This window comes from Patagioenas fasciata, chromosome Z (genome assembly GCF_037038585.1).
Source record: "Patagioenas fasciata isolate bPatFas1 chromosome Z, bPatFas1.hap1, whole genome shotgun sequence".
Lineage (NCBI taxonomy): Eukaryota > Metazoa > Chordata > Aves > Columbiformes > Columbidae > Patagioenas > Patagioenas fasciata.
In genome coordinates this window covers 56,035,594-56,048,390 of record NC_092560.1, presented here as the reverse complement: position 1 = coordinate 56,048,390, position 12,797 = coordinate 56,035,594, and the positions used below count along the sequence as shown (strand labels likewise).

General features: G+C 38.3%; 1 protein-coding gene across 3 annotated transcripts in view; it reads left to right on the top strand.

Annotated features, from left to right (window-relative positions):
* Positions 1–12,797, top strand: part of ZSWIM6 (zinc finger SWIM-type containing 6) — a 113,987-nt gene that overhangs the window by 68,484 nt on the left and 32,706 nt on the right. For all 3 annotated transcript variants that reach the window (XM_065860568.2, XM_071802415.1, XM_071802413.1), the window contains exons 3-4: positions 4,330–4,478; positions 5,008–5,158. In XM_065860568.2, the coding sequence (XP_065716640.1) occupies positions 4,330–4,478; positions 5,008–5,158 (300 nt within the window). The remainder of the gene's footprint in view (positions 1–4,329; positions 4,479–5,007; positions 5,159–12,797) is intronic.

Sequence of the window (12,797 nt, the reverse complement as noted above, 5' to 3'; positions counted from 1 at the left end):
GAAAGCAGCTGTGCTTAAAATTGCTATATAAATGATCAAAGTGCTTATTTTTTTTAAATGCTTCTGCTTCTTAGAACTTGGGAGTTGATTATATTTAACATACAACCTGTTGTGACCATAAATAAACAGGCTGTTACCCTGCTTTCAAATTTTATTTGGGTGTTCAGTATTAGAAACAGCTGGGTACAATATTCCTTTGATTGCAAAGATTGCAGTTTAGTAATGTTAGTAAAAGAGCATGTGTAAGTATGTATGGCTGTATCTATACACTGAGTATAAAAACTTTATTTATTGTAATTAATTTTAAGTACGTAACTTGAAAACTATTTTAAAGACCAGTCATGACAGAAGTTTAAAATGTCAGAGGCTGGAAGGAGGGAGATTAATATGTTAGTGTCTCCAAACTAGCACAGTTTAATTACAGGTTCTAATATTTAATATAATTATACAGTGCTTTTCACTTTCATGCTTTTAATGTGAACTAATTTATCCCCATGACACCCCCCTGTAAAGCACTTGAGCAATGCTTATCCTCAGTTCACAAGTGGGGAATCAGATTTGGTCTTGGTAACAAACAGCACTGCAGAGAAAGTCTGGGCTGCCCCTGTTCCTCTTGTCAGGCAAACAAAACCATCCATCTGCCATGCCACAGCCCCGTCGTGCCCATCTGGGGCCATGCTGCACCCTGATGGAAGCCACCACCTTGGTGTGGGACCTGTAGCTCTGCCTGGGGTTGAACGTGAGCCTTCCTGTGGCTATTGGCAGTGCTGCACCTTTTAGCTCCTAAGGCAGTTTCATCCCCTTGCTTGCTCAGGTGATTTCTCATCTACTCACCCAGTCCCACATTTTCAGAAGTGGCAGTGTAGAAATCCTGTCTGTTGCCCAGGTGTAGTCTGTGTTTGAGTGAGAGTGGAAACAGGCTAGATCAGTGTCCTGACTGTAAGTGAATGTAGTGATCTTGAAGTGCCTGGTTGAGAGACATGGAGTGGTCATGTCTCAACACTAAAACAAGAGTGACATGGGCAGTGGAAGCTCAGGCTTCCCTAGCACCACCACTAGGATCCCTGGCTGCTGCCATGGTGGGGAAGGGGTTTGTACTCATGCCTGATCTGGTATGCCATCTCCATGGTCTTTTAGTCCATGGTATTGATGAAGACTGCCAATAGTGTTGAAGGATCAGTGAATTACAACTGGTAGTTGGTGCCAGTGACATGTATACTGAAACTTCTTTATACATCCTGATTAATAATTTTTATCATCCTGAGTGTAGCCTGCATATAAGGTCTTGTAAGGAAAAATCCCTCCAAGTCAAATGTATCTGTAGTACTGTGCTGAAGAGCATTGTAGAGCTCAGACCCTCAGCTTGATATCTCCAACTTTTACAGTGTTCCAGTCTACTGCCTTGAGAATAATGCTGGTGTAAGTATAGCGATGCTGAGCCCCTGGGGAAGGTATATTTGGGATCATACTGGGAGAAGAGGTCTTGATGGGGGCAGTTCTGCTGGCCAGGGCAGCAGGCACCCCTTGTTTGTGTTAAGGAGCCCTGTTGTTAGAGAACCTGTAGTAGCTATGTTGAAATTTAACCTTCTAGCGCAAACTGACTGATGAGCTTTTGATAAAAAGTAAACAGTTATGGAAGGAATTCTGTGTTTTTCCTAAATAGGGAAGCTTAGCTGAAGAATCTTGGGCTATTTTTAATTCAACCTAAAAGTAGCCATACCAAGATTATTTAAACATAACTCTCCATTGAAGTGAGAGATAAATATAAGTGAATTTTGTAAGTCAGTGCTTTTATCTGGTTTCCTTTCACAGGTCTTTTATTTGTGTTTTAGAGCAATGAAATATTTAAACTAATTGCAAGGTGATACTGCAAACTTGGGTCTGTGCAACAGCTGCACTGCTTGTTCTCACGTGGCTTGATTTTCCTTTTTATCTTGTTCTTTGCAACTGAAGACTTACCGGTATGTGTTTCATGTGACTGATATGAAAGCCTATTAAAACTAACATGGAAGACCGCAGAGGAGTTTTTTCATTCCTTGATTTTGGTACTGTCTTGGGCTTGATTCCTGTCTTCTGAGAAACGGTGCTGGTTCCTGTGGAAGGCAGAAGAGTTCATTTGCGTCTTCAAAGACACAATTTCTTATTAATCTAAATATGTGTATGTGTGTATATATATATATGTTAAATATACAGCAGTGCCGTGTTCCCATCTGTAGGCTCTGAAGTTGGAGGCAGTTTAGGAAGTTGCTGAGATGGAAGATTACTTTTGTATTTTACTCAGCAACTAGTAGACAAGACATCCCTCTGACCCTTTAAAATTTCTGGTTGTATTTTCATTGAATCAAGATTCCAGCATTCCCTGTGACTGCTTAAAAACTTCACCAACATGGTAGAGCTAAAGTTGTAAAAGGAAGGCTTGAATCAATGTTTACTTCCTACACATCTGAAGAGTTGTAGCTATCTTTGTTTTACAAGATCTCAGTACTTCTTTGAAAAAGTGAGTTTTTACAAGCCTGACTGTGTAATTTTCCTTCCCTGTTGTGTGTTTTTTGTTTTGTTGTTTTGGGTTCATTTGGGATTGTGGTTTTTTATTTTTGTTTGTGGTGGTGGTGTTTTGTTTTGGGTTGTGGTGTGTGTGTGTTTTTTTTTTTTTTTTTTGTCTAGAGGTAATGGGGCCTAGAATTTAAGTGATAGATTGTGTAACGTGATTAAATATCTAACATCTGCTCAAAACTTAACAAAGGTAGATTCATAGAGTCATTGTGGTTGAAAAAGATCTTTAAGATTGAGTCTAACTATTAACCTAGCACTAGCATGTCCACTCTAAACCATGTTCCTAAGAACCTCACCTACACATCTCTTAAACACCTCCAGGGATGGTGACGCAACCGCTTCCCTGGGCAGCCTGTTCCAATGCTTGACAACCCTTTCTGTGAAGAGATGTTTCCTAATAGCAGAACTTGAGATCATTTCCTCTTGCCCAATCACTTGCTACTTGGCAGAAAGGACTAACACCCTCCACACTACAACCTCCTTTCGGGTAGTTGTAGACAGTGATAAGGTCTCCCCTCAGCCTCCTTTTCTCCAGGCTAAACAGTTCCAGCTCCCTCAGCTGCTCCTCATCAGACTTGTGCTCCAGACCCCTCACCAGCTTCATTGTCTTTCTCTGAACTCTCTCCAGCACCTCAACGTCTTTCCTGTAGTGAGGGGCCCAAAACTGAACACAGGATTCAAAGTGGGGCCTCACCAATGCTGAGTACAGGGGGATGATCACTTCCCTAGTCCTGCTGGCCACACTATTCCTGATTACACAGTTGTGACAAGCCCCAAGTCAAAATGTTAACTTGAGTCTTGGCCATGCTTAAAATACCTTGCATCTGGTATGATGGTGCACTACTTGAGTTGTTTCCCTGACTGTCTAGATAAATGCTTTTCAGCCTTTTCAGTTGGAATACATCTTAAAAAATACCCAGTGGAGGTGCAGTATTTTTCAGGAAAACAGAGATGGGTAGATGGTGCAAGAACTTGCTTTAGCTAATTTTGTCAACCTTTATAAGAGGCCACCAGTGGAAAATCACTGATCCCACTACAAAATTTGAATTAGTGCAACCTGTGACCAAAGCTCTGCCTGATGTAAATCTAGTCACTTCAGTCCACACTAGGCTAATTGAGGTAGACTTGACCTGAATTGTCTCTGTGCTGACATTGCCTATGAAAAAATGCTCCTTTAGAAGCACCAGAGTCTCACACAGTGGTGAATCTCATTTGTGATGGAAATGCCTTTAGTGCTTTAAGACTTTGGATTTGTTTGGGGTTTTTTATTTATTTGTTTAGCTTTACAGAACCATCCATCACAGCTCAGAGGCAACAAGGTGATGATCTTCCTCATGTTCATCAATAGCAGCACTCACTAGCAGTCATTTAAACCTGAGCAAGATTGCCAAAGTTACAGGAATTACGCAGATGTTTTGGGGAGAGCGTTTTTAACATCACAGTTGTAGGAATACTATGGAAAGTCTCATTTTCCTTGTAGAAGCATTCTAGCATAGCTGCTGAGATGGGAGGATAAAAACTCACCTTTATTTTAATGTTTTATTACAAAACATTTTTAGTTAAATACCTCTTCATAGGCTGTCACTTCTAAGTGCTTATGACTTCTGAGGAGAAATTTAAGTCTTTTTTTTTAAAAAAAAATGTTTAGATTAAAGCCAAGACATCCAAAACAGGACAAAACACATACAAAAACCCCTGCAGTACTTCCTTCCCCTGGCCCCTTGAACCTCTCTTATTTGTATGAAACATGATTATTTCTTTTCTTGCTGTTTACAGGTGCTCCTGACCCAACAGCAGGTGCTAGCATAGATGATGAAAACTGCTGGCATTTGGATGAGGAGCAGGTCCAAGAACAGGTTAAAATCTTCCTCTCCCAGGGCGGATACCACGGATCAGGGAAGCAGCTCAATTTGCTCTTTGCGAAGGTTTGTTGAGTACTCTAAACCTTCCTCTTTTCTCTCTCCCCATCCCCAAGCCAGTCTGTACTTCTTCAAGTCTTACTTGAAGACTTGTTCTAATACACGACAAAGTCTTGGGAACACAATGGCAATGTAATAATGAATTGTACAGCAATGGAATACAATCTGATGTGTCTCGAGATCAGTATAAGGATATGAAGGAACATTTCAACTGTCTGCAGATTTGCTGTTCTTTTCTTTCCCACTCCCAAAATGTTGGAGAAACCGGTAGAAATTAATCTTGCAGCAGGTTGCATGGTAGAACTGTGGATTACTTGTTGAAGACGTGTCTTTGAAGAATTGCAATAGGATACTGAAGCCAAAAACTTAAAATTAGGAGGGCAGACTGTTTTTTTTTTTTCTACTTGAAAATTTCACATCAGATCTATAAGTTACATTTTATTATTTAACAGAGGTGGAATGTTTAGCTCTTCAGCATACTGTCTGTATTGTGATTTCTTTTTTTCAAGTTTGTTTTAAAAGACTTGTTTTGTAGGTGCGAGAGATGCTAAAGATGAGAGATTCAAATGGAGCTCGCATGTTGACGTTGATAACAGAACAGTTCATGGCTGACCCTCGTCTGTTGCTTTGGAGACAACAAGGAACTACAATGACTGACAAGTATAGACAGCTCTGGGATGAACTGGGTAAATGCACAGACTTCAAAATCACCTAGGTGTTCATATGTATAATGATGAAGAAACAATTACATGTTTGGGATGGAGAAAAAATTTATTGTACTAGATAAAGCAGGTTAGAGTTTTCTGCAGTTTCACTTCTTTAGTTAGTGTTGGGTGAAATTGAATTTCTGATCTACAGCATCAGACTGTTGCCATTGGAGGAGAGGAAGCATGGTATGAAACAAGTACAATTGCAACAGGTTGTAAGTGGCTGAGAATCTAAAAAGAATTAAGCAAAAAGCAGGAATGTAGGTACACAACTGAGGGTAAGTGTATAAGCCACTAGTGGAAAGGCTAAGAAAGAAGCTAAAGAGAAACAGAAAACAAAAAAACAATATTAATTAACTGTATAAGAAGATACCAACAAAGAAAAAGTCCATTACTGAGGAGGGAAAGAAGTCAAATAACAGAGGGCTAAAACAATGAACACTGCTTTACAGGAAAGGTCAGTTGTGTCCAGATAAGTTGTACAACAGAGGGAGGAACAGAGACTGAAATAGGAAAGGAGTATTTAAACTGTGAAGGTCTGAGGACACTTTCTCTACAGTGTTGCGAAAACTTGCTGACATGCTTTAGAACTACTGCTTCAGAAGTTCTCAAAATCTAAAGGAGTTTGTGGTAGAGAGAGGAAATTCAAAACAACTTGAACGTAAATGTCACCAGTATTTTACAGGTGGGTAGGTGAGTGGAAAAATATTAAGTAACAACAAGCATTGCTTTCCTAGGTGTAAGGTACTGGAACAAACCAATTGGTGTGTGTGTAGAAGATAAAGGTTATAAAAGACAACCTAAATTATTTAAAATACAGTGACAAATCTAATTTGGTTTTCTGAAAGGTAATTTGTTGCGCATATGAGTGAAGGGATTAATGTGCATGTCTTAGCTGTAGTAAGGTTTTGGATGCTGTCTCAGCTTTCTCAAAGCAAGGTGAAGACACACAGCCTAAATGGAATCACTTTGTGGTTTATGGAATTTGGAGTGGTTACCTCTACTCTCAATCTGGAAAGACATGTTCAGTGTAGACTGAAAAGGAATCTGTCTTGAGATGTGTTCTGATCAATATTGCTATGTCTGACTTATGTGGCATGCAACACATAAATATTAAATAGCAAACAAAAAACTCAACAGATGATGCCCCATTGGACATTATGTAAACACTGCAGAAAAGAGAATCAAAGACCATAAAGCTTGTGATATATTCTAAAGGTCCAAAGTCAAACTATATCAAATTAAATCAAAGCAAGAATAATATTCTTCATTTAGAAAGGAAACACCAAAAGCAAAACTTAAGTTTTCTGCTGTTAAAGGTTAAAGATGACCATGATTGATTGTGTGTTGACTGGTGGGGCTAAGACTGGTTATAAACCTGTTTATCATAAGTTATGTTCACTGTAAATGAAGCATTAGGCTAATAAAGCACTAGCTGTTGAGATTATAGACTTCCGTGGTGGAAAGCCTTAATATCAGAGCAGGCAAATCTCTGTTAAAGAAAGTGTGGATATAACTGCTTTGTCTTCAAGTGTAACAACTGTTTTAGTATGCAATTTTTATGATGCCTTGTCTTTTTGGGGAATAGCAGTTTTTGCCAAGCGGGGCACATGCTTAGCTGGACATGTATGCATTAGAATTGTATCCCACCGTACTGAAAACTGGAGGGTCTCATGCTTCATTGCTTATGTGGGTTGAGCTGGTAGGTGGTGGCAGAGGCAGAAATGTGTTCTCCATCTGTTACCTGTAGCAGTTTTGCCACATGCTGTCAATAAACCTGAAAGGTTTTGTTAAATTTTCTTGTTTCATCAGTTTCATATTAACATCATTTTCTTGTCAGCACCTGTCTTAAGGTAGAGGAGGTGGAATCCCTCTGCCTGTGACATCAAATAAGCAATATTTTAGATTAATTGAATTTATTCGTTTACCTTGTTTAATCAGAATTATAGATGCTGATCCCCAAAAACCACAGTGCAGCCTCTAGCCTCACCACTTCAGCTGCTGTTTTTGCAATCGGAGGCTGACCCTGTTGTTTCAGTCCTGAACTCTGCCACCTATAACAGTCTCAAAATACATTGTGTACTATGGTTTCAATTGCAAACACTTCTCAGTAGTGTAGTAGGATAAGGGTAGAACTTAACTTGTTTCTTCCACCTCAGCTCATGTTTATGTTGTGAAATGTCTATTTCTTCCCCAGACCAGTAGGGTTCCTTCCACTGGTGCTTAGAAAGTTCCCTCAAAATTGCTGTTAATGAGATAAATCTCTCTAGCTTGACTCTTACCCTGTGTGAAGGTTACAAGCTGCTGCCATGTGTTTGCTTGAATTTTACCTTTTGTTTTTCTGGAACACAGGACTTTTTCCAGGTGAAATGTGCATCTCTAAAAAATGTGACCATGCAGAAGTTCAAGGAGATTTTAAGGGAGACCAGAGTTACAATAGCAAGCTGCAGAAGGAATAGCAAAATGTTCCTGGCAACATACAATCTGTGCCAGTAGTGGCAGAGATAACTCAGACATTGTGTTTAGGGGGGCGGTATTATCATTATGTTCTAAAATAATGATGGCTTCCTGTCTTGCCATCTTCTAGGATGTCAGAGAAATTAAATATCAATAAAGGGAGTGAGACAGGCCTTTGCATACTTATTTTTTTTAATCTTGTGGTCAGAGTAATCTGGGAATGGCACACAATGTGTTTAAAAACAATGTTTTATCTATGATCTAATTTATTTCACAGGTAGGTAGCAATTTAACATTGTCATTATGGAGAATTTTAGGACATTAAAAAGTATGTAAATACAGACTCTGCTTAGCAAAGGCTAGCTTGCTTATCCTGGTATGCTGTATGCCAACTGCTAGGCATATGGCCACTTTGTCAGTTCCATCTTGGCACAGGTTTTTAAGTTACTTAAAAAACTTCAGCTTTGGTCTTTGGCTGGGTCAGTTGAGCCTTTCATTAGAACTTAACTGATGCTTCCTGCCTGGCATTGGGAAGGGTACTGGAAGGACACATTGGGCTCTGATCAGAATTCCTGTTGAAGTTTGTGGTATATTGTTGACTTCAAAAGAAGCCAGATTGGGTTTGAGTGTTTGAAGGAGCTGATTTTAAAACAAAACAAACTAAATCCCACAAAACAAACATAAAAAAAAAAACCACCACCACTAAAAAACACAAATACTTCACATCTAAGTATGAACCTAGAAATTTTCTAATACAAAGTCCTAATTCTATAAGCAATATTATGATTCAAAAGCCTCACATTAACAAAAAGCCTTACACATAACTAGCTAGTCGGTTTTTTTAAGCCTTTAGATCAAGAAGAAGAATATAATAATTTCACTTAGGAGATTCCCCTATTGTACATCAAAGAATGGGTTGAGCTAAATGCTACTTACAGAACTCCAGCGGTGTAGTATTGGAAACATCAAGGTTACAGGTCAATGCTATAAGGCTTGCTAATATGCTTCTTGTGCTAGAATAATTTAGGTGGAACTTCAGTGACATGCTGGTGAACACTTCCAACTAGCCACAATAATGCATGAATGTACTTTCCAGAGTTTAGAGCAGAGTTAGAAGTCTTCATGTGTTGTTGTTTAAATGGTGTCTCACTAGGCACATCTCACATGCTGATCTTCAGGTGTTTTAACTGTTGGTGAGCATGGTTGAAGACTTCAGTGTATCAGAATGATTAATTATCTGAAGCCCCTTGGTTTGCCGTTTTAATTAAATTACATCGGTAAAATGGGGGGATATGGAAATGCACAGTATATATCTGCTGATGCCTGTTGAGCTGAGATCTCTGATTTGAAGAAAAGGTCAGTTAGCCTCCTTTGTAGTCTAGAGGGAAGTTTGAACCATACGATCTTACTACAGCATTAATTCATCTATCAAAAATTAAGTAAAAGTTGCTTGTTATCTACAAAATTGAAAATATTTCCTTAAAAAAAAGGGAAAATTTGACTTTGTGCTGCAGCCCAGGGATCATGATGTTTTTGAGGCTCTACTTTGGAATTAAATGTTGAGTGCTGCCAGATGCCAGACATGGAGAGGAGGCTGAGTTTTGTCAGTGAATGGGATATGCAAGTTAATTGGTGTTTTCTGCAGGCTTCTGGCTGTGCAATGAAATTCGGAGCCCTTTAGCCACATGGATAATACAGGACCTGAATACAAATGTCACATGTCACTCTCAGGGCCCACTGTGAAACAATACTGTTCTCACTCGAACACGGCGCCATTACAGATAATTTAAATATGGGGATTACATTTAAACTAAAAGCCCCATTTGCTTTTTACTGCAATTTAAATGTCCTCTTAGCAAAAGCTAAGTGACAAATTAAATGAAAAAGGTGCCCACATTTTTAAAGCTGTAATGCAAAACAACCTTTTATTGCTTCTCATGTGCCACGAATGAATCATTATACTTGTCAACCCTAAACCAAGCCATAATTGGACCAGCTACTGTTATCAAAGTGAGGCTGCTCTTGTGACAGCTTAATAAAGCTGAAACTGTTAAATTGAATCTCAGATGCTTAATCTGATGAAAACAGTCAAGTAGAAGAATCTCAAGTATCTACTGCTTGGTAGAATGATGGTGCCCAACAGCTTGTCAACATGTAGATTACAGGATCAGATTTTTTTTTTTTTTTTTTGTGAACTACCATTTTCATTGTATTTATATGCTCTTGCTTGCCTTCCTGATGTAGAAACTTCACATAATTTGCATGTTTCAAAACAAACTTTTCCAGTAGATTTCCTCCATTTTCATATATAAGCACTGTTTAAGTGGGAGGAGCGCTGGTTTTCTTAAGTCAAGGATTAGTTTCTTGTGGAACAAAAATAAGATGGCTATGCCATGGGGAAGAGGGTGTGTCCAAAGAGCTCTTTCAAAGCATGGTAGTGGATAAAATTGGTGAATGTGTTCTGGGTTTGCATCATGCTCATCCTCATCTCTGTAGGTCCTGTTGTTTTACAGTGTTGAGGAGAACTTAAAAGGTAGCTGGGCTGTCCCTCCATTTTAGTGCATATACTTCTCCTGTCTACCTCAAGCGCTTGTTGATACCTAAAGGTTTTAAGTGTAGGAACCTGTCATGGTATTGCCATGACACTCATGGTATAGAGCTTTCCTGAGTGATATCCTTAGAGTCTTTCCTGTTATGCTTAGTAAATGGGTTGTTATCATAAAGATATTTCCTGAGCAGAATAATGTGTCTTTGCCTTACTAGTTGCAGTAGCCGTAGTCTTGGTAGTGTTTCACTAGCACTTTTCCCTGTTGTGAGTAGCTTTTTAAATGTTGGAGAGGGCTGATGGTCTACACCGAGTTCACATTTGCCTGTATTTTGGCCACTTTCTGCATTAGAGTGATACATTTTTGTCTTAATTTAAAACTAATGTATCATTTTACAAGATCATGTCATGTAGCAAAATAGTACAATATATTTCCTGAAGGATCTTGCCTAAATTTTTATTAGTAACACTTTGTTCCTCATCTAAAACTTAATTCTAAATGTTGAGTTTAGGCAAGGAATCATTATAGGTTAATTAAGAGAAATTTAATTACTATATTGCTGTGAGCAAACTGATGATTGAATGTTAAACAATGCTTTTCTGATCTGGAAACCATTCTGAATTTTTCTGATGAAAGTGTATCTTTATCTCTAGAAAATACAAAGTTAGATTCTTGTAAATTTAACTAAATAAAGCTATTCTCCATGTATATTTCTATCTCAGGCATTCCTTCTGTTTGTATTTAGAGACACAAACTTACATGAATGGGTCATGCCAGCTGTTCTAAACAGATTATCTCTGCATAGTACATAAGTGGAGGGGAAAAAGGACAAAAGCAACTGGGGCTGTTGCCAATACACCCCTAGAGATATTACTTCCTACTGCCAGATTTGATGACTACTTCAAGGCTGCCATGAAAAAGAATCACTAAAGTTAAGCATTCATTACAAGTTTTGTTCTCCAATGCCATTTTTCTGGAGCTGCATACTTTGTGTAATGTCTTTTTAGGATCAGCTATGCAGCAGAAAAAAATAATTTTTGCCTATATTTTATGGTGCTTTGAAAATGATAAGCAAGGCTCTAAGTTTCAAATTTGAGTGCTAAGCTTATGTCTGTATTTTCATGATGTCTTTGAGGGCCCCAGGTTCTAGCTGCATCATATTCTGCTTTAAAGCTAAGGAGAGTGCCAATGCCCTGCTCCTGTAAAAAGTAAAGTTAACTTCAAATTTCTGAGTTAAATCAGTTCCATGTATTACAATTCTGGCCTTGAAGTGAAAGCTGTAGGAAGACCCATGTTTCAAAGTGGATGGCGCTTTGCACCATTTCCCTTGATCTTTTATCATGGGACTTCTGAGTAGAGTGATGCCTTACACATTTGTGTCTTCAACTGTATCATATCCAGTAGACTGTCTTTGCTTAATAGATAAACACATGTGCTTTCAGTTTATGCACTTAAAGTTACATCTGCTGTTTCACAGAATAAGCTGTTGATGTATGTCAGTGTATTGGAATGGTTTGTGTTCTTGGAGTCACTAAATTAACAGTACCTCTGAGTTAGCATCACAAGCCAGATTTGCTGCTTTAAAGCCTGAGTTATGGATGACAACTTAAATAAATTGCTGTCATGGCCCGGAGTGTCTCAGTTGTTGCTGTCATTCTCATTTCCCCAGTGAATTAAGACAGGCTGCAGTTCTGTGAAGATGAGTTCTGTCCGTCTTCTGAGGATGACTTCCTTCCTTCTTCATTATTGACATGTGCCATAATGATATTTGAAATGAGGGTATGTGAGGCTAGAGTATAACAGTAAGTGGGAGCTATTTTCAAATAGATTATTCTTTCCCGTGATTAAATTGCATTTATCAGATTTGAGGAATAATAGGGAAAGTAATTAGTTTATAAGCATAGCTTGAAGGTGTCATTTTTAATGCTGTACAGAAAGTTTGGACTTCCATTTAGTTCACTTGAATTGAAAGTAGTTTTACACACGAGCCAAATTTCTTGAAATACCCACAGTAAAACAGTTTTGAAGTTTTTATTCTTAAGTTGTTGAACTGATTTACTTAAAAATGTCCTAAAAAATGTTCTGTATTGGAGTTGTTACAAAACTCATTATGGCCCTGACTGTTTAATTGTGGCTACCAAGATCAAGGGCAGAGGTTTACTATGAGCCCAAGCTGATACTTAGCATTTTTTTTCCTTTCTCTCTTTATTTTTAATAATTCAGTAATGTTAAGCAGCCATTTAATTTTTCAATACCACTTCTACTGAATACCAAGGCTAGAGAGAAATAATATATTTATGGAGAGGAATTGCTGAATCTTCACTGGTTTCTTTGAGTTTTGCTATGGTCCAACTACCTGGCCTTGTGATATTTTCCAGTTTTATGTCTTGAATAGATACTGGAAAAACAGCTGAAATTGGAAAAGTAATTTAAAGTGAGAGGTGTCAGTCTGCTTGTCTATCAAAGCAAGACAAAGGAAAGCCTACATAATTTAAGGTATCTATGTAGACTTAAAAAAGGATAGGGAAGACACTTCTGCCAGACAAACAAAAGTTAGCTGAAGATTGTAATTGGATCCAGACAAATGTAACTAGAAAACCAGAAATAAGCTTAGA